At 49.2% G+C, this 19,838-nt stretch overlaps 2 protein-coding genes across 9 annotated transcripts in view; one reads left to right on the plus strand and one right to left on the minus strand.

The window, feature by feature from the left end:
• Tnip1 (TNFAIP3 interacting protein 1) overlaps positions 1 to 7,374 on the plus strand; it is a 51,754-nt gene extending 44,380 nt beyond the window's left edge. For 6 of the 8 annotated variants that reach the window (XM_058586547.1, XM_058586551.1, XM_058586546.1 and 3 more), the window contains 6 exons: positions 1,521 to 1,652; positions 2,718 to 2,843; positions 3,532 to 3,597; positions 4,123 to 4,314; positions 5,144 to 5,234; positions 6,575 to 7,374. In XM_058586547.1, the coding sequence (XP_058442530.1) occupies positions 1,521 to 1,652; positions 2,718 to 2,843; positions 3,532 to 3,597; positions 4,123 to 4,314; positions 5,144 to 5,234; positions 6,575 to 6,609 (642 nt within the window). In that variant the 3' untranslated portion in view covers positions 6,610 to 7,374. Of the gene's footprint in view, positions 1 to 1,520; positions 1,653 to 2,717; positions 2,844 to 3,531; positions 3,598 to 4,122; positions 4,315 to 5,132; positions 5,235 to 6,574 lie in introns of all 8 variants that reach the window. The other 2 variants (XM_046467707.2, XM_046467710.2) reach the window with 2 other exon arrangements.
• A 668-nt stretch (positions 7,375 to 8,042) lies between these two features.
• Positions 8,043 to 16,201, minus strand: Gpx3 (glutathione peroxidase 3). The gene is made up of 5 exons (XM_046467698.2): positions 16,029 to 16,201; positions 11,317 to 11,470; positions 9,859 to 9,976; positions 9,396 to 9,495; positions 8,043 to 8,983 (listed from the first exon to the last, which is right to left on the minus strand). Exons 1-5 carry the CDS (start codon positions 16,113 to 16,115, stop codon positions 8,765 to 8,767), a joined length of 678 nt encoding a protein of 225 aa, XP_046323654.1. The 5' UTR covers positions 16,116 to 16,201; the 3' UTR covers positions 8,043 to 8,764.
• Positions 16,202 to 19,838: the final 3,637 nt, after the last annotated feature.

Here is a 19,838-nt window from a genome sequence, read left to right on the forward strand (position 1 = left end):
TTCAGTTTGTGGCTCAGCTTTTCCCTCTGTGCTAATTGTTTTTCCTTTCCCTCTGTCTCCTGACTCTGTTCACAGTGGACTCTAGCATGAGTTTTTTTTCCCTGGGTCGAAGCCCTGCTGGGGCATCTCTTTCTATTTATTTTTTGTTTGTTGCAGTGCTAGGGATCGAACCCAGGGCCTTGACCATATTAGCAAGTACTGTACCACTAAGCTACACCCCACCCCCTCTATTTGGTTTTGATATTTTATAGTCATTGATTATGCTGAGTCAGGGGCCTTGGGACCTATTCCCCAGAAGAAAAATGATCTGCCCTCAGCTGGGGAGATTGGATGTCTAAATCCAGGCAGGTACTGCCCAGTGGCAGAGTTGGCTTTAATGGAAGAGCTGGGAACAGAGACATCTGTGTGAATGAGTCATGCAAGGCAGGTAGCCTCAGGCAGGCCTCTCCCTGTGCCTGGACCTCAGTTTTCTCATCTAAAAAAATGGAGTGGAATAGAAGAAAAAAGTGAAGCCATCACTTCCCTTCACAGCATCCTGAATTGGCTACTGGTTCAGCACTTTCCTTGTATCTAGGGAGCTGGAGACTGAACAGGGGCCCAAGTCCCAGCTGGGAAAGCCCTCTGTTTCCCCTCAGAGACAGAAACATTGTAGGAGACACTGTCAGCAATGCTGAGGCTTGGCATGCAGAGTCCCTGCTGGTCAGGGGCTGAAGTCCAGGTGGTGATGAAGGGTGATCAGCCTTGAGAGATGTTCCAGAGCTCTAAAGTTAACAGTTAATAGGGTTAAAGGAGAAAAGCAGTTAATAGAAGCCTTTTAAAAGATGTGAGCATAGTGTTTTACATAAAAAACATTATTTGGTGAACATGGTAGATTAAGGGTGCTTTCCTGTTTTTATTTCAAAATGTTATTTGTTGATGTTTCAGTTTATCATCAGTGTTAGATAAAATCTTGCATAAGAAGAAATTAAAACCCAGCATAATGTAACTACAAGAGTTAAAGTGGAAGGGCTGGCTTGAATGGGAATGGATTGCTATGTTGAAAAATCTAACAGATGCCGAAGAATCTCAGGGTAAGGTAATTATCCAAGGAACTGAAGCATCTCTCAGGGACCTCAGATTCTTTCTAGGTCTCGATACTAAGAATTGAGCTGCATCTGTTAAGAGAAGGAGATTTCCCCTTCTACAGTTTAGCCTGCTGGTTAAGAGCATATGCTGGGTTTGAATTCCTACATTGCCACGAACTAGCTGTGTGACCTTGGACAAGTCACTTTGGGTCTCTGAGCCGCGGTTTTCACATTTGTAAAATAGGGGTGATGATCAGAGTCTTTTTTTCATAGAACTGTGGAGAGGCTCAAATGAGGGGATGTGTACAAAATGTTAATAAATAGGGCAGCATTTATTAAGCTGTACTGGTGGTGGTGATTATTACTATCATGAAGAGGATCCCTGGGGATGAGCTCCAAAGGGGGCTGAATTCCAGAGGTTCCCTATGATTCTCTCCCTTCTCTACCTGATCCCAGGCTCTAGAGGAAGCACTGAGCATCCAGGCCTCCCCGTCATCTCCACCAACAGCTTTTGGGAGCCCAGAAGGAGCTGCTGGCCTCCTAAGGAAACAGGAACTGGTGACACAAAACGAGTTACTAAAACAGCAGGTGAGACTGCAGGGGAGTTGGGCATTCCTGAGAGTCAGCATGGGCGTGGGGTCATGTAAATAGGAGTCCATTCCCTGGCCATTGGCAGGACCCCTGCCTGGGTGTAGGTTTATTGTTTCCAGCAGCGTGTCTCTGGCTTAAGTCCACTCTTCTGCCACCTTTATGACTTAGCCATCTCTGTGCCCTACTTGGTTCTTACTTATGTGTAAAAAATTAAGTTTAAATCTATTTTAAAGGGAACTTTCTATAACTAGTATACATGGAAAAATCTATTTGGCACAAATAGAAAGTAACTGTGAGCAATAAATACAATAAAAGCAAAATGGTATTATTGAACTATAACTGGATTCTCTTGCCTGGTGAATACTGTGAACTTGAGCCCTCTTTCTCAGAGATTGGCAAGCACTGGAAAGATAGCACAGACTTACTAGCGTGAAACAGTCTTTCTCTTTGGGATATGGGAGACTGGCAAGCCGTTGAAAGGTGATGGCTGTCCCCTGTGTCTCTGTGCTGCTTATACAACTCTTCATCCCCTAAATTTTCTTGGCCCCAGGCAGCATCTCAGTGATCTGCTGTGAGGTGTGAAGCTGTAGGCTTGGAGCAAGGGCCCTGCCTAGCCTGTCCTTTGCCCGGACACCCAAAATCCTGGGAGAGCGATGTGTCCTCTTCTCTGAGAGCCAGCAGACCCGAACTCCAGTCTGCCGCCATGCACTGGGTCTGTGGCCTCTGTGGCCTCCGCCTCTTTGTGGGCCTTGGCAGATGAAAGGATTGGACTGGTTGATGGCTTTCAGCCTTTTATTTTTATTTTTTTTAACATGAATCTTTCATTCAAATACAGTCCTGCCTTGAAGCCCAGAATATTAGAAGGACACAGAACTACTCTGTTTGAAGTTGTAGGCGGGGGCTCTGGATGCACCCATCCCATTTCCTGTGGTGACCCTGAGACAGGGCAAAACCAGCCCTGATATCAGTTGCCTCCAGCAGGAGGCATGGGGTGTGGGCCTGAGCAGTTGGAGTTCCTGCTAAGATGCCCACTCCCCCCACCTACCCCACCGTGCCCTCCAGGTGAAGATCTTTGAGGAGGACTTCCAGAGGGAGCGCAGTGACCGGGAGAGAATGAATGAGGAGAAGGAGGAACTGAAGAAGCAGGTGGAGAAACTGCAGGCCCAGGTCACCTTGTCCAATGCCCAGGTGGGAGCAACTGGACCAAGGAAGGGACATTAGACTGCCCTTATTGGGAGGAGTAAGAATTAGAGGGCCTTTCTTTGTCAGGACACTCTCTGGTTCCTTTCCAGCTCTGCTACCAAACTTCCCTATGACCTTGGCAAATCCCTTGCCCTCTGACCCGATATAAAATGCTGACGAATTTGAGCAGTTGGAGTTCCTGCTAAGATGCCCACTCCCCCAAATGGAAGAATTCAACAGAAGCCAGACAATCTCAGGGCAGGGCAGTTGTCCAAGAAACTGAAGCTTCTCTCAGAGACCTCAGATTCCTTCTAGATCTGAGTACTAACTCTAAGGCATCTCTAGCTCTGACTTTCCAAAATCAGTTTTGATGCCTACAGGAACAAATTTAGGAATTGGCCCTTATTCACCCACCCACTCACAATGGAACTGAAAGATATTAATACGGAAGCAGTGAGGCTCACACAAACCCACTGACTGTGTTCAGACCACCCATGATGAGAGGCTCACCCCACAGCTAGTAGCCTATGTTGTGCGGGGCCCCAGGGGCCTTTTCTGGGACTAGCCTAGGCACAATGACCCAGAGAGGTACTTAGGCCCTCAGCCAGTCCACCTTCTGGTCCAGTTAGGCACTGGGCCCAGACCTGGCTAGGAACTACCTGTGCCAACAGGCTTCTCTTCCTCCCTTCTCCAGATAAAATCATTCAAAGAATTTGAGAAGGCAAAAGAAACCCTCAAACAGCAGAAGAGGAAAGCAAAGGTGAGCATCTTAAGGGAGGAGGCAGCACTCGTCACATCTTACCTTCTCCAGGGGTGCAGTCTGATGGGAGGGGCTGTGTGCTGACACTCTCTGTCAACTCACCAATGTGGTGAAACAGGCACAGAGCAGTCATTGGCTCAGAGTAAGTGCTTAGGACACAGTGACTGTCATCATGGATACCTGTGGCCCTGTACCCAACCTTCAGTGCCCAGGTACCACCCTTCCATTCTCATGTACCAGGTTTTATGGCATGTACTAGTCTTTCGTATGTGTGTACCTGCTTTCTGAGTTCATGTGCCAGCTGTTTATGCCAGGTGCCACCCTTCCAAGTTCATGTACCATCTTTGCATATGCCCGTACTCGCCTTCCGTGCCATGTACCAGCCGGCAAGTCCCACCTCCCATGTCCATGTCCCAGCCTTTAGTACCTTTAGAAAGCTAAGATTCTATGGAAGTGAGATGGGTGCCACTAGGATGGCTTGTGTAGCCTGTTGCAGCCAGGGCCAGATGTGAACCTTTTTTGCAGGCCTCAGAAGAGCGATACCATGTAGACCCCCTTCCGGAACACCTCTGTGGGCCCTACCTCTATGCCTACCCACCCACACCAGCCATGGTGCCACACCATGGCTTTGAGGATTGGTCCCAGATCCGCTACCCTCCACCACCCATGGCCATGGAGCATCCGCCCCCACTCCCCAACTCGCGCCTCTTCCATCTGGTGAGTCTGCCCTCCTTCCCTCAAGAACACACACAGGGGCTATTCCAGGCCTTTTCCAGAGAGGAAGGTCAAATGAAGGTGTCAGACACTGCAGCCTCAGCAATTCATGAGCAGCACCATGGTGGCAGGCAGGTGTCCAGGGCCTAGGTCTGGCCTGCTCTCCCAGGAGTCAGAATTCTGCAGCCCACAGCTGTTCAGGGTTACTGGTATAGAAAGGAGAAGACTGAGTAACAGCTCAGGACAGGAAGGAGGGCGCCCTCCAGGCCCAGGCCAGGAAGGTCCATTTGGGCTTGACTCTGTTATCTTCTCCACATGTGCCAGATTCCAGAGTGTTCACTATGTTTCTCTCCCTTTTCCTCCTCCTCTTCCTTTTCTCTTATCACATTTTTCTTTTTTTGCTTTTCTCTTATTATTTTTCCAAAGAGCTGCTGTCCCCTGCCCCATCTTCAGCAGTCCCTCTTCCGCACAGACACCCCAGCTTCTCCTTGGACAATTACAGCAGCCTGCCATCCAGCCCTCTCTGGCTTTCCCTGGTGTGAGCATCCTCTATACATGTCTTATTTTAGCACTGGAGTAGCATGTGCTAAAGAGTTTGATTCTGTAGCTGTAGAGAACTGGATTCAAAACCAAGCTTGGCTACTTTCCTAGCTAGATAATGTTTCTTAACCCTCTGAGCCTCCGTTTCCTCACCTAGGAATGATAACCAGGATGGTTGTAAGGATTGAATTATACTTGGTTAGTTGATGTTTGTTTATTATGATTTGGCATTATATCTGCTGTTGTAATTTTTGAGTGTGTTATTGATTATTAAGCACCAGTTTCGTTGCAGCCAGAATATACCTGGCGTCCACCCTGTGGCACAATGCGGAATCAGAGCGCCCAAGTGACAGACCCACCTTCCACCAGGCCTGCCGACCCCGGTGAGTGTGGTCCCCTAGTACAGGAGCTTGTCGCCCCCTGGAGAAGGTAACTTATCTATCAGTATTGCTCCAGTTTGATCTGGGGGGTTTGATCCAGTTTGATTTGAGAGGCCTAGCTCTCTCAAGTACTGTTGGAAGGGAATTGATGTTGGCTCCAGAGTGAGGGAACTGAAATCATGCATTCGTTCATTCTAGTTTGTTGTCACATGCCGAGCACCTTAGCAACCTGACTTCCACTAGGCCCCACCTCCTAGATGCTCCACTATTTCCCAATAGGGCCACAGGCTGGTAACCATACCTTTAGCATTTGTTCTGCAAAATGCCTTTACAGAACATTTAGATCCAACCTGTAACACTTTGGTAAGAGGATGGAAGGAGAGTGGCTGACGCAAGCTGATGGAAGGCTGGTGTGGGGAACACCAGCCAGGAACAACATGGGGAAAGAGAGAGAGGGGACAAGACACAGGTAAAGGCCTGGCAGATCTATGCTATATGGGGCCTTGCAGAGTATGGAAGGAATGCTAGTTTGTATCCTAAGCATGTTATGGAGTCACTGGATGTCTTAAAGCAGAGTGGAATGACCAGATTAGCATTTTGGAAAGCTCCCTCTGGCCATAGTGTTTGCCATAAGAGGTTACAGGGACTGGGGCTGCATTCACCAATCAGAGGGAGGCTGTAATGACTGTCCTCACTCCCTGTAGGACTCTCATGAAACAGGAGGTACTGCCTTACCAGTGGAGCTCTGGGAACAGAATCACAACTAGTGGATGGTAGCTATAGGGAGACCAAGTCCATCTCAGCATGAAGAACTTTCTTACCCAGAGTTACAATTGCGGAGAAAAGAAGCCAGTTATAAGGAGGTAGTGAGAGCAGAATGGATGACCTGCAGGGAGTGTGGATTATAGGATTTGGAGCCAGGAAGAAGATATCAAACTGATCAGTCATTTCCAGAGGGTCTGTGGAGCCCTTGGAGGCTGCTTTGATGAATGGCAGAGGGTGGCCTGGTGGGCAAGGATGACCCCTCCCCCATAACTACTCACTTCTAGGAGCTGGAGCCAGAGTGACAGTGACTGGGTTCATATCCCAGCTCTACTACTCCCTGCAGCTGGGACTTTGGGCTTTTTAAAATTTCTGTGTCTCAGTTCCCTCCTCCACGAAGGGGGTAATGATGGGCTTACTACACAGGGTGAGGATTACATGTTGAATGTTCCTAAGACACAGCCTGGTAGTCAGTTGCAAGCTGTTATTTATTTCACAGGGACTTAGTTGCCTTCCATAGAAGACTTTGAAACTGATTGTACCACATAATTCTTAAGTCTTCAACGTTTTTGTTTATTTAGAGTCTGAAAAAAATGACCATGAGGGGCCCCAGTGAGACCAGATTGTGTCATTTGGCTCTATCTTCGTCTTGGAGAGCCAGCTGACCTCAGATTACCGAAAACTAGAAGCCACATATTCTTTGTGGCCAGAGCCGCAGCTGGACAGGAGGCTGAGATGTGCAGATGGCTCATACCTCCAGCCCTGAACTGTTTACAAGACTGGGGAGGCTCCACCCACAAGGCTTCCACATGGGCTCCTCATCTGGCGATGACCAGGGGAAACTCACCGCCCTGCCTCCTGTCACCAAGTTGAGAGCCCTCACCTGGCTGACCTGCCATCCTTCTTTGAAGCAGCTGGACTTCCATCTTTAGAGTGGATTGCAGCCCAGACCCCTTCTTTCAGAACCTCCACAGAAGTGGTTCCAGCCCCTCCAAGCGCCACATCCAGTTCATGTGTGTGTTCAATTTTTGCTTCCAGCTCTGTAGCAGGACCTGTCCCATGTCCATCCCTACCCCTCTGTGAGGAGCTGCAGGAAGAATGGGTTTGTCTCCAGAGTAGGAGAGAATGACAGGGTATTCTGATGTTGGGGCTCTCTCCACTCCACCTCCAATAGCCTCATGAGAGGTGTCACCACCTGGGATGAGGGCCAGGCCAGCCATATCTGCTGAGGGACCCAGACTGAAGCTGCCAGGCCCTGGAGTTCAGGCCCTTCGCCCCCAGGCTAGAGGTTTGTGGTGTCGGAGGCCTGTATCTGGGTGGTTGTCTGTTCCTAGGCAGCTGTTTGCACGCATCTTGGACATAAATCCAAGTGGAAAATCAACATTCTGTGACTGGTATTCTTTTTTGTCCTAATGTTCCCCTCTCGGCCAATCAGAATGCTGCTTTCCAGGTTCTATACCCCTTTCTCCCATTTCCCTGAGAACATTACCAGTATTTGAGGAGCAGTAGGCTGAGAGCCAAGGGACCTTGCTTTAAATTCAAGTTTTGCCTCTCGCTCACCAGGAGACCTGGGGTAAGGAGTGAGCCTCAGTCTCCCCATTTTTCAAATGAAACACTTCTCAGCCATTGCCACCTTGCAGAACTATGGGCAAGAATGAGAGGTGACATGAACTGGTGTGTATGAACTCAAGATGCTGAGTGAGAGAAGCACAGTAGATCTAGATGAAAGTCAAAAAGAGGACACCAGAGGGCTGGGCACGGTGGTGCACACGGTAATCCCAGCTGCTCAGGAGGCTAAGGCAGGAGGATCACAAGTTCAGAGCCAGCCTCAGCAAAAGTGAGGTGCTAAGCAACTCAGTGAGACTCTATCTCTAAATAAAATATGAAATAGGGCTGGGGATGTGGCTCAGTGACCAAGTACCCCTGAGTTCAATCCCCCGTGCCAAAAAAAAAAAAAAAAGCAGGGCCCAGCGCACTCCCTCCTCTCTTTAACCCTCTCCCCACATGCTGGGACAGCCACCATTGAGGAAGCACCACAGTAGACTGAGCTGCTGCAGAAAGGCCTTTACTGGGCAGGTAGGATATGAGCAATGCCAGTGGACAGGGTGAGGAGAGAGAACACGTCCTCCCAAGGAGCAGAGGAGGCATCCCTGCCATGGGTCTCAGCCTGAATGCACTAAAGGCTGGACCTTTGGCAGGCTCAGGGGAGGCCCGCCCACAAGGGCTTCGGGCCCCCCCCTCATAGAGATGCCATCCCTGACATGGGGTAAGTGGCCCTCACACTCACTTCTGCCTTGGCTGATCTCAGGGAGCATTGTGGGGTGGGGACAGATGCTTGGGAGGGCCCTTCAGGAAGGAAAAGGATGGTTAGTGTGGGAGACCCAGAAATTTCCGGGGACTTCACTGGTGGTACTTGGAGGCAGTAGGAGATGCTGGCCCCAAGGCTGAGATCAGGTTAGAGTAGTGCAGTCAGACCTAGCACTGGTTTTTCCTTTAGGCTGAAAGCAAATTTTTCTCATTGGAATAGAGAATTGGAGAGGAAAGGGTATTACTGCCCAGCATTCTGCAGGACACACAGGTAGATTCACAGGTGTGCGAACACCCACACACACAGTGGTACAGACTCACGTTTGTGTCAAGCTGGGTTCTTTTGTAATAAGAAAGGGGTCTGTAATGGGTGTATAATATACTTGGAAACATGGAATCCTTCCTGAATGGAGTCCCTCCCCAGCCCCTGCATGGTGGACATGGGGTGGAGCAGGTATCAGTTACTACCCCCTGGCCCTCAGGGTTGCCTGCTGCCTCATGTAGGCCAGGATGTCCATCTTGACATTGTTGACTGTGGTCCGGTGATACCAGCGCATGATAGGTATGCCATCTGGCCCCACCAGGAACTTCTCAAAGTTCCAGCGGATGTCATGGATTTTCATGGGTTCCCAGAAGAGGCGTCCAGGTGAGCCCAGGAGCTCCGAGGTGGGAGGACAGGAGTTCTGGAGCAGGAGTAAAGAATGGCATCAACCTGGCTGGGGTCCCTCCCTCCCTTTCCCTCTTCCTTCCCTCCCCCTGCCTTCCTGGGGGTAGAACAGCCTGGTGCTGAGAAGAAAGCACCAGTTTGGGTACCAGACTTCCAGTCCCCACTGGAAGTGATTAGAAGATTGTGAGGCCCTTAACCTGTCCCTTCCAGTGCCCGGCCTGGGCCTTATCTGTAAAATGGGCTGATAAGATCCTAGGGACTGCAAAGCCCTCTACTTGGAATAATAGTCAGATACCAAGAAATTCCCTAAGAGCCTAGGATCGGGGGAGGGCAACCTAGGCTTTGTCTCTTGAAGGCTAGGTTAGGAGCAGCTCTGCCCTATGCAGTCAGAGGGAAGAGAGCCTCCTCCCCAGTGGCTGCTTACTCACCTTCAGGAAAGTGTAAAACTTCTGCTCTTTGTCCCCATTCACATCCCCCTTCTCAAAGAGCTGGAAATTAGGGACGAAGCCACCACCTGGTCGGACATACCTGCAGGGAATGTTCTTAGATGGGCACAGGGCTCAGAAATGAGGAAAGGGGCAGAACAGCAGAGGGAGTGTTGGGAGTCTGGTTTTATCCAGGGTGGGCAGTGGGAGCCAATGACTGTTGGATGGGCACAAGTATAGTGTGTGACCTGGGTCTTCTTTGTCCAGCTTGGTCCCTTCTCAGTAACCCCCCACCTCAGTTCTCCCTCCTCCTCTTGATAAGCTCTGCCCCATCATCCCTTTTCTCTTTCCTGTCTCACTTTCCCCTCATTCCACTAAATGGGGTTTGTAGAAGGGGAGAGTGGTTCTGAATGGCTCCTAAATGCCACTGTGGAGAGGGTCAACACAGGACTCAGTGGACACTCACTTGAGGCTGGGTAGGATCTCTGAATTCTCTCCTGGCTCCTGTTTTCCGAATTGGTTGCAGGGGAAGCCCAGAATGACCAGACCAAATGGTCCAAGCTCTTCCTGTAGTGCATTCAGTTCTGGGTCGAGGAGAGAGCAGAGGCAGGGTAGCCTGGTGAGGAGCCCTGCCTGGTCTGTCCCCCTCCTGTGGCTCACCAATATACAGCTGAAATCACAGGCCTGACAGGGGAAGGACTTGCCCAAGAGCATCCGATGAGTTTGTGGTATTGCTGGAATTCAGGCCCTGTCACCCTAACTAACCTGGATGGGAGGTTTGGGGGAAAAGACACAAATACCCTTCCTCAAATCAGCAGTCTCTGGTCCACTGCCAAGGCCACCACCAACTGAGGGCTCTTCAGAGCTCATAGGATTGAGTTTCCTGGAGCAAGAACCATTCATCCCTAGACACAAGGCTTCCTTGGGGTGGAGTGGGGTCCTCACAACACTCCATCCTCTGGGAATTCAGGAACCCAAGGGACTCCCCAGTTTCCGCAGCACCCCTGGCCTTGCATGCATTGCCCACACCCAGCCTACCTCTGGTGCAAACACACTCTGCTCTGTTCCAAGGGCTGGACAGAGCATTCAGGACAGAGTGCTCACTGCCACTGGGCCTGCTGTCACTCCACCTCCAGGAACTGATTTCAGGGTCAGACTGCCTTTGCCTCCCCCTAGGCTCTGCCAGCTGTCCCCAGCCCCTCCAGGGTGCTCAACCCTTCCCCTGGGTGCTGAAAGAGGCCTTTGGCTTGCTTACTCCATTGGGCTCCTACTCTGCTCCAATTGAGAAAGAAATAAGGATATTAGGGAATATGAAGCCTGGGTCAAATACCCAGTTCTGTCACAAGTAGTTTTGTGATCCTGGTTAACTTGTTTCTTCAGGCTGAGCCTTAATACATTTACCTGTATGTTAAGGAGAGGTGAAGGCTGAACTAGGTCATCTTTAAAGTTTATTCTAGAATGGACTGTCCCAATGAGACCCGCCCTCTCATCCTCCCATCCACCTGCGCACATCATGGGGCCTCATGCCAATGGCCTGTTTTCCAAAGTGTGGCCAAGAGAGGTGCTGAGGTGCCAAGGTGTCAAGGAGGGAAGATAAGCCATTCTCAGCCAGTTGCCGGTAAAGAGAAACTACAGCCCCAAACCACCTTCTCCATCCCTCTGCTTCCAGGCCACTGAGGTGCCCAGGGATGAAGGAGGACAGCCAGGAATCTCCTGGAATATGCCCAAAGATGATCAGACCTTAGGCTTATAAAAGAATCCTCACAAAACTGTGGAACATTGTATAATCGGGACCTGGAGTTTGGAATCTCATGGCCACTATCACCCTTTCTCCCCTTGCACCAGAGAAGCTCCTATGATTGAGATGTGTCCAAGTGACAGAAACAGCTCCAAACAGAGCAGAGGAGGAAGGGCAGGGTCTTACCAAGGTACTGGTCTGTCAAACCTCAGTAGCTGGCCACGTTGACAAAGAGGATGTATTTGCCAGAGTACTGCTTAAAGGGAATGTACTCCTCTCCATCGATGGTGAGGGCACCATACTCATAGATGGTGCCACTCATGCCACCATGGCAGTCTGTCTGGAAGAGAAAAAGACCAGCAGCAGGGAGCAGTTAGAGCTGGAAGGAAACTTGGACATTTTTCACTTTGAAGTTAATGAAAGATCCCAACAGGGAGCACGACTTGCCCAAGACCACACCAAAAATGAACTGGACTAGAACCGAGCCTCCTAATTCCCTGTGTAAGATAATGATGATGAGACACTCAAGTGCTTAATAAACACTTCCTATTAACATTTAAGCACTTAATAAGAGAGGGCTATGGAACCCTAGAAATCACTTCGGGATAATTTTCCACATCATATATCACACACTTACAAGGCTCAAGGGCGACTGCCCTGGTGCTGGGAGCTGGTAAATCTTACTGGATGGACTGATGGATGAGTGGCTGCTGCAATAGTCCCGGAAAGTGATGGTGAGGCCTGCATTAGGCCATTGGGAAGGAAAAACTGAGCAGAAAGGAGGAAGCATCAGTGTGAGTGGTGACTCAGAGGCGCCAAGTCTGCCTCCAGACTTGGGAAGATGTTATGAAACAGGGAAGGAAGACCAGGAGCCAGGAATGAGGAAAGGCCTCTGGTAAGGGTTAGATGTGGCTATAAAGGTAAAACCATGCCTAGCATATACTACATGTTCTCAGGTGAGCCGTTGTGACGATGACGAACATACCTTCTCTCTGTCTAACTGCTGCTCCGCAGGCAGCCCCCAGGACAAGGAGGGATGGAGCACGGTGGCACTGTGATTTAGGATACCTCAGTTCTGCCTCCTGCTCTACCACTATATGATCTTGGATTGGCCCTTCCTCTTCCCCTGGCCTCACCTTGAACTGGATCAGCCAGTCTCAATCCAGGTGGCTTGACAGCATCACCATCAGTGGGAGAGGAGGGGATGGGATTACACCTTGCCGGCAAAATGTTGCCCAGGACCCCTCTCTACCCCATCCCTTGTCCCAGACCTGGAAGACAAAACTCTTGGGTCTACTCTTGAAAGTTGGTCACTGCAATGACAACATGACTCAGCAGGTGGATTGTGAAGCAAAGGGAAAAGCTTGAAGCCATTGTATTAGGTGATCTTTGTGGGCCCTGTCATCTGATGAGAATGAAAAAATGGTAAACAAATGGAGCAAAAACTGGCCTGAGAGACCTGGCTAGGACAGTGACAGGTGGTGAGCAATAGAGGCATAAATTCACTCCCTTCTTTCCCTTCAATTCTGGAAAACGCACTGCTGGGGCAAGGTCCCTGGACCTAACTGGGTGAAGGAAGTAATCCACCCAGCAGGCGTGGCCCCAGCAGGGTATAGATAACCTGTCTGTCATGAAGTGGCTGCAGGCTGAGGCGGGTGAGGCTGGACTGCCTCCGCCAGGTCATTCCCTGGCAGCTGCAAGCTCTTTTCTTGGCTCTGGAGAAAATTCTCTGCTTCACATGAGTCTAATAGTCCATACCACGTGACTTCTGCTGACTGAGCAGGACCAAGACCCAAACTCATTATTCCTTCTGCCCTGCAGACTCCTAGGTCACAACTGGGGTCACTTCTACCTTAAAACGCAAACAGACCAACAGCCCAGCTGGCCACAAAGGTCTGGCAGCCTCCCACCTCCTCCACTCCACCCTCAGCTAAACATGATCTCTGGGATGTGGACAGGAAAAAAGCCAAGAGGTTGACTAAACAATCAGAGCTTACAAACAAATGGGAGCATCAACTTCTGGGCAGTTTCCGGGTGAGGGTGGGGCAACTGGCACCCATCTCATCAGGTACCAGTCCGGCTGGCTGATGGCCCTGGGCAAGTCAATTTTACTCTGGGGTCCTTGGTCTGAAGATAATCCCAACTGCCTCTCAAAACAGCTGTGAGAATCCACTGGCAGATTGAGACAGGCTTAAAATCTCTTGGAAAGAAAGGCACAGGTCAAGGGATTGAGATTATTCTGTCTGCATCTGGGGTAAAAGGCCCTGAGGTTCCTCCATTATTGAGAGGAGAGAAGCTGATGTTCACCAGCCAATGTGAGGGCGGTGCACTGGGCAGGGTGTCTGTCACCAGGAGGAAGGATGAGTGGCAGCCTCCACACTTACTGCTGCAGCTAGTGAGGCTGGTGCTATGGATTCAGACTGACAGGTCAGAGTGGCCCATGGTAGGGGGGTAGTCCCAGACGGCAGAGGGGAGAGGCCATGAAAGTGCCTCAATCCAGGAGAGGAGCATTCTGGTGACCCAAGAGTTGGTGGCAGGGCCAGGGACAACAGTGAGGGCCCTGGCTGGCTAGGGCTGTAGGTCTGTGTCTTTCTCTTCTCCCATCAATGAGATGCTGTTGAAGGAGGACTGTGCTGGGAGGCAGGAGACCTGGGTCTGGGTACCGCTGTTGTAAGAGGGAGTCAGATTCACTCCTGTCTTAAGAGCCCTTCAGCCCTGACATCAACCTGTGGTTCCATGATTCTCTCTGCCTCGTTTAGTCACTTAGAAACCAGTGGTTACTAGGATCCCATGCACGTCAGCAGCTGTCATTCTTTCCAGTGTCTGCAACATTTCCTTTTGTACAGCAAGGACAGGGAGCCTGGGCAACCTTAAGCCACAGTGAGGAGGCAAGGAGGAAAGGAGGGTTCCCTTTGTTCCTAGCCCCTCCCTTAGAGTTGGAAGAGGAAAACATATCTCTGGAGCTGAATCACCTGTGGTCCGTCCCATTCTGCACATGCCCCACTCTCCATCCCTTTGTCCTGATGGTAGGGACAAAGTAAATGGTTAGGTCCTAGAAGCTAGAGCTGTGGCATCTCAACTCTAAGGCCTAGGAAGATAGATGAGCATACCCAGGCTGTCATTAGCCAGCAAGTCCTGGCTGGTTGGGTCTGATATGATCAGATTTCACTCTAAGACTTCTAGACCCTACCCATCCTGTTTTCTCTGAATCCATTCTTGCCTACCCAGAGTTCTGCAGAAAACACATGGCCATGTTGAATCATTCATGGCATCCATTCCCTTCACTGCCAGCCTTCTTAGGGCAATGATGAATCTTCCTTTCTCCTAGGGGCTGGGACAGACTCCATGGTGCTGACCTGCCCATGGTCCACCCCCACCCCTACTCCACAGCCTAATTCAAAACTAAGTCCCATGCCTGCCCTAGAAAATGCCTTCAGAGTTGGTAGTTATAAACAAGCCTGGATAGAAAGGAGAGCTTCATGGCCATCCAGACTTAGACCTGACTCCAAGGAAAGGCAGACTCATGGAAGAGCAAAGGGGTTAGAAACAGACAGAGGAAATTGCTCTTGGACTGGACTTCCTGAGAAGTAGATGGAATATTGGACACAGCATGAACTTATAAGATCTTAGAATAAAGACCCAGAGGATTTTAGAAATAAAAGTCAAAGCTATGGGCTGGGGTAGAGTGTTTGCTAGCATGTGTGAGGCACTGGATTTGATCCCTGGCACCACATTAAAAATAATAATAAATAAAACAAATAAAATAAAGGTATTGTGTCCATCTACAACTAAAAAAATTTTTTTAAAATAAGTACATAAGCACGTTGGTGGGGTGGGGTGGGGTGTATACTGGGAGGGTAGAGATAGAAATCCTTCTCTTTGGGTCTATTCCTACTTCTGGTTTCTGCCTCTCTTCCCTGGGGAAGAGGAGGAGTCTACAGGATCCACCCAGGCACATTTTCACCAAGGAGATAAGCATGCTGGTTCATCCCCAACCTTCTTCAGCATCCCCACTCCTACTCTAAAGTCACACACCCTGCTGGCGATAGACTGAGGCTCAGGGAATTGTGCCTCTCCTTCGGAGTTGATGATCCCCAGCTCTCTCCAACTACCAGGTTTGCTCAGGCAATGTGGACAGTGGATCATTGGTAGTGAGGCTGTCCCACAGGAAACCCCTCAGAGGACAGTTTATTGATTTGACTGCTTCTGAAGTCATCTGTTTCATTGTGTCCTTCCTCTACCCCACCCCTGCCCTGAAGATGGAGAAACTGAGGCCCAGAAAGGGGTGGAGACTTAGGATCCTGAGTATTCTGCATTGCCCATTCAACATTCTTTCAGTCACAAATCTCTGCTTCTTCTGCCAATGCCCTGGAATCCATGTGGGTGGTTCTACCTGTGGTTATATATCTGGGGTAGAAGAGCCCCCAGGCAGTTCCTGAAGACCAGGGCCATCCTGCTGCATTTGTCCTCCCTTTCTCCTTACTACCATCTCCCTGGGAATATGCAAAGCCAACCCAGAGGCTGTCACTGGGCCTCTTTCTGGGTAGTGCCACCCCACCACCCCACCCTACTGGAGGACAGCAGTTAGCACCAACTGACACAGATGTAGCAAGACGACCCCCTTCCCCAGAGGTAGCAGAGAGGGATGCCTTTCTCCCCATTCATTCTGCCCACCTGGAGGACCCAGGTCTGGATTAGATGGAACTTGGAATAGATCTATGGTCACGGGTGGGGGTCCTTGGGGTGGAGGGGGAGGCAAACAAAGTTAACGATGTCCCTCGAACCTGGGTTTGCCCTTTCTGCAGGGAAACCTGGGAAGAGAGGTGCCTCGCTACTGTGAGATGGACACCTGGCAGCTACGTTCACTTCCCTGTCTCCCGCCCTGGAAGCTCACTCACCTTCGACTTCTCTTGTCCCCGGCTCGGCGGGACGAAGCCCGCCAGGAGCAGGGAGAGAAGGCAGGATGCCCGGAGGAACCGGGCCATGGCGGGCTGGGGGAGCGTCTCAGGCGTGCCTCAGACGCTGTCAGCTGCCGGATCACCGTCGGTCTGAGGTGTCCGAAGCTCCAAGTCACCTTTCAAGCCCTCAGCGGTGGCCAATCCGCGGCCAGGTCGGGGTCCTCTTAGCCAATCGCAGCGCAGCTAGGATTTCAGGGGCAAGTCGCGCCCGCCTTTCTCTCTCCCCCTCCCCAGGCCCTGGGCGACAGTGACATAAGCAAGTCTGGGCAGAAAGATGGGAGTGAGGTCCTCGGTGAACGCCGGAGGCGGTCCTCTCCTCTTAGGGCTCCAAAGTGCGGGAGGAAGCAAGCACAATGTTCTCCAGATCAACCAGGGCCAGGGGGCCCGAAAACACCCAAGAACAGATGGGTAGTTTAGTTCTGGGAAGTAATTCTTACTCCCCAGGCTTTAAAAATTACCCTGTGATGGTCCTGCCCTGATGTTGATGATTTTAAAATTCAGCAAGATCTGAAGTTAGACCTTCTGGAACAGTTACCATATGTAGGTTTAGTACTTAAGAAACATTGTAGGTGAACTGGGATTTTCGGTGCATTCTCCTCCTGGGTAAGGCATGGGATGCCTCTGCTGGTTTGGCAGCAGAAAACATTTTTGCTCCCTGTGTAGTCTTTTTTCCTTCTTTCTTTCTTTTAATTGACACATAAGAATATTACATACATAACTGTACAGTCTTGAGCACATTGCTTTTCCTCTCTGAGCCTCAGTTTCCCCAACTGTGTAATGATGGGATTGGTTAATGATCTCTCAGGCCCTTCTGGCTCTGGCTGAATGATGAGTTTTAAGTGACAGATTTAGCCCAGAAATCACTTGAGGGTAGGGCCCATGATCCCCACCTGGCCAGGACCTGAACTCAGTAGATGTTTAACATTTGCCAAACTAATCAATCATTAAATGTGTTTCTCTGTTAGGAGATACTCCCCATCAGGCCAGACAGCTGTATGCCTACTGTGCAGGCATAATCTTACCTACAGATAGGGAATGGGCTGAAATCGGCAACTCACAAATTTTTCTGAGTACCAGGGAAGCCATTAGTACAGATTCCTGGGTCCAACTTCAGAATGACTGCATTAGAATCTCTAGGAGGAGAGGCTAAGAATCTGCCTTCCGACATGTTCCTAGGGTGATTCTGAGGCAGCCATCCTGCCCTTAGTCCTCATGGTATTAGTCTCAGGATTAGGAACCCTCTAGAAATCTCTTGTGACCAAGAAATACCTTAACTATGATTCAAGAACCAGAGGTTCTTGAAAGGTCTGTTTCTCATTCTTCAGGAAATCTTTCTTCCTCAAACCACAACATGTTGACATATTGAAATGGAAGGAATCTTAGAGGCCAAGAAATCTTTTTTTTTTTTTTTTTTTTTTTGTGGCATAGGGGTGCCCTACCATTGAGCTACATCCCCAACCCTTTTTATTTTTTGAGACAGGAGCTCACTAAACAGCTGAGGCTGGCCCAGAACTTGCAATCCTCCTGCCTCAGCTTCCCAAGTCACTAGAATTATAGGGATGTACCACTGCACCAAGCCAGGGAGTCTTTAGACAATTTAAAGCACAGAAGCATATGAACAGTGACTGACAGTATATGTGCTCAATCAATATTATTTATCCAAATACTTCATTTCACTGAAACCTAGAGTTGGGGAACAACTTACCCAAGTTCCCACAGCAAATTGGTGGCAGAAAAGAAACCAGAATCCAGGTCTCTAGACTCCAGTCTAGGATCTTCTCAATGTTGTTCTGTGATTTTTTTGAGGTTCATAGTTACCCAAAGATACAAACATCTGGGTACATATCAGTTTATCAGAAATCCATGTTCATTAGCACCAGTAGGCATCCAGTGACCCTGCTGAGTATATACCTAGCACTTAACACCATGAAAAATGCTGAAGAGGTTCCTAGAAGCTACAGTCCTTGCCCTCAACGGTACAGCCAGCAGATCCAGCTATGGTGAGGCAAGTGAGGCACTAGAGTCATGCAAGTGTGCAGGGCAGGACCTAAGAGGGAAAGTCACTGTAAGTTTTGCACCCTATGTTCCTCACTTGTCTGGCCTGAGCCCTGGGGCTGGTGTTCAGTTTCTTTGGGTGGGGGGCAAGAAGGATCCAGAAGCCTAAGGGGTTGCTCTAGGTTGTTATAGAGTCACAGAGAAGTTATTTTCCTTTACGAGGTCTCATTTGGCCCACCTGTGAAACAAGGGTCTTTGACAATCTCTCAGCAGTGACCTCCGTGGCTTTTCAGCTCAGGGTCTAAGAAAAGCCTGTGCCACACAAAACCTAGGAGCCCTGAAAACATGGCAGTGAGGTGGGAGGCTTGGGTGGGGTGCGTGCCCTGGCATTGAGGAGACCCTGCTGCATTCTACTTTCAGAGGAGGTCTGATCACTGACCAAAGAGCATGAAGATGAGGATGAAAACAGCACCTACCAGTCTTTCCATCAGCGCATTTGGTTGATTGGTTCCCAGGGACTCATGTTTTGAAAGATGTTATGCTCCACCAGGCAGTTCTCAATTGCCCTAGGGTTAAAGTTCCAATTCCTTAGTGCTTCCGATAATGCCCTCAACATCTATCCACTTCTTCATGTTTTTCCAACACTCTGCAGCTGTATATGCCCTTCAGTCTCACCTCCAGGTTTTATCTCTGCCATTCCCTCTGCTGGAAACACCCAAACTACCCACTATTGAGATCTCTGTCAATGTCACTTCTTTTTTTTTTTTAATATGTTTTTTAATTGTAGACGAACACAATACCTTTATTTTATTTATTTATTTTTATGTGGTGCTGAGAATCGAACCCAGTGTTTCACACATGCTAGGCAAGTGCTCTACCATTGAGCCACAACCCCAGCCCTCTAGTGACACTTCTTAAGGGAAGAGTTTTATTCAGGTCCCCTGGCTCTACTCTAGTTCTTGTAGTATTTGGCACTTTCTATATATCAACCCTTTGTCATTCTTTTTTTTTTTAATAATTTTTAGATGTTGATGGATCTTTATTTTATTTATTTATTTAATATGCAGTGCTAAAAATCTAACCCAGGACTTCACGCATGCAAGGCAAGTGCTCTACCTCCGAGCCACAACTTCAGTCCCTCCTTTGTCATTCTTTATCATCGTTTCTTGTTACCTGTTTTCTCCACTAAATGATAAGATCCACAAAGACTTTATTTCTAGTACTTTGAACAGGATTTGGTATCTGTTAGCTGCTTGATAAATATTTATTAAATAAATTAATGTTAATCAAAGCACTATTTGACATATAGAATAGGCAGAGCTTCAGGCCAACATGGGCTAACAATTTGGAGCCCACAAGACAGATTTCAGCTGCTAGTAGGATTTACCATGTGAGTTGCTCTGAGTCACTGGAGAGTAGATGATTTACATTGGGCTTTGGGAAGCAAGGGTAAAAACACATGCTATGGAAAAACCAGAAACTAGTTTTGTTTTCAATCTAAGAATGTGCTCTTCTGCATCCTGGATAATTGGGTGCCCACTACCTCTTGGCCTCCTTTCCTTGAGATATACATAAAGAGCTCACCAACTATGTGCTTAGTGGGTAAACAGCAACAGAGATGACTAAACAGGTTTGTTTGTTGAAAGTGCTGATGAATTGTACCTCCAAGGAAGATAGAACATGAGTTAATAAACAAAAAGGGCTGGAAAAACCAAGACAATGAAAAGCAGCCCTGCTGTTGCTGAGTAAGTACTT

The sequence above is a fragment of the Marmota monax genome, unplaced genomic scaffold, assembly GCF_021218885.2.
Source record: "Marmota monax isolate L192 unplaced genomic scaffold, Marmota_monax_Labrador192_F-V1.1 WCK01_AAM20220418_F8-fsc00415, whole genome shotgun sequence".
Classification (NCBI taxonomy): domain Eukaryota; kingdom Metazoa; phylum Chordata; class Mammalia; order Rodentia; family Sciuridae; genus Marmota; species Marmota monax.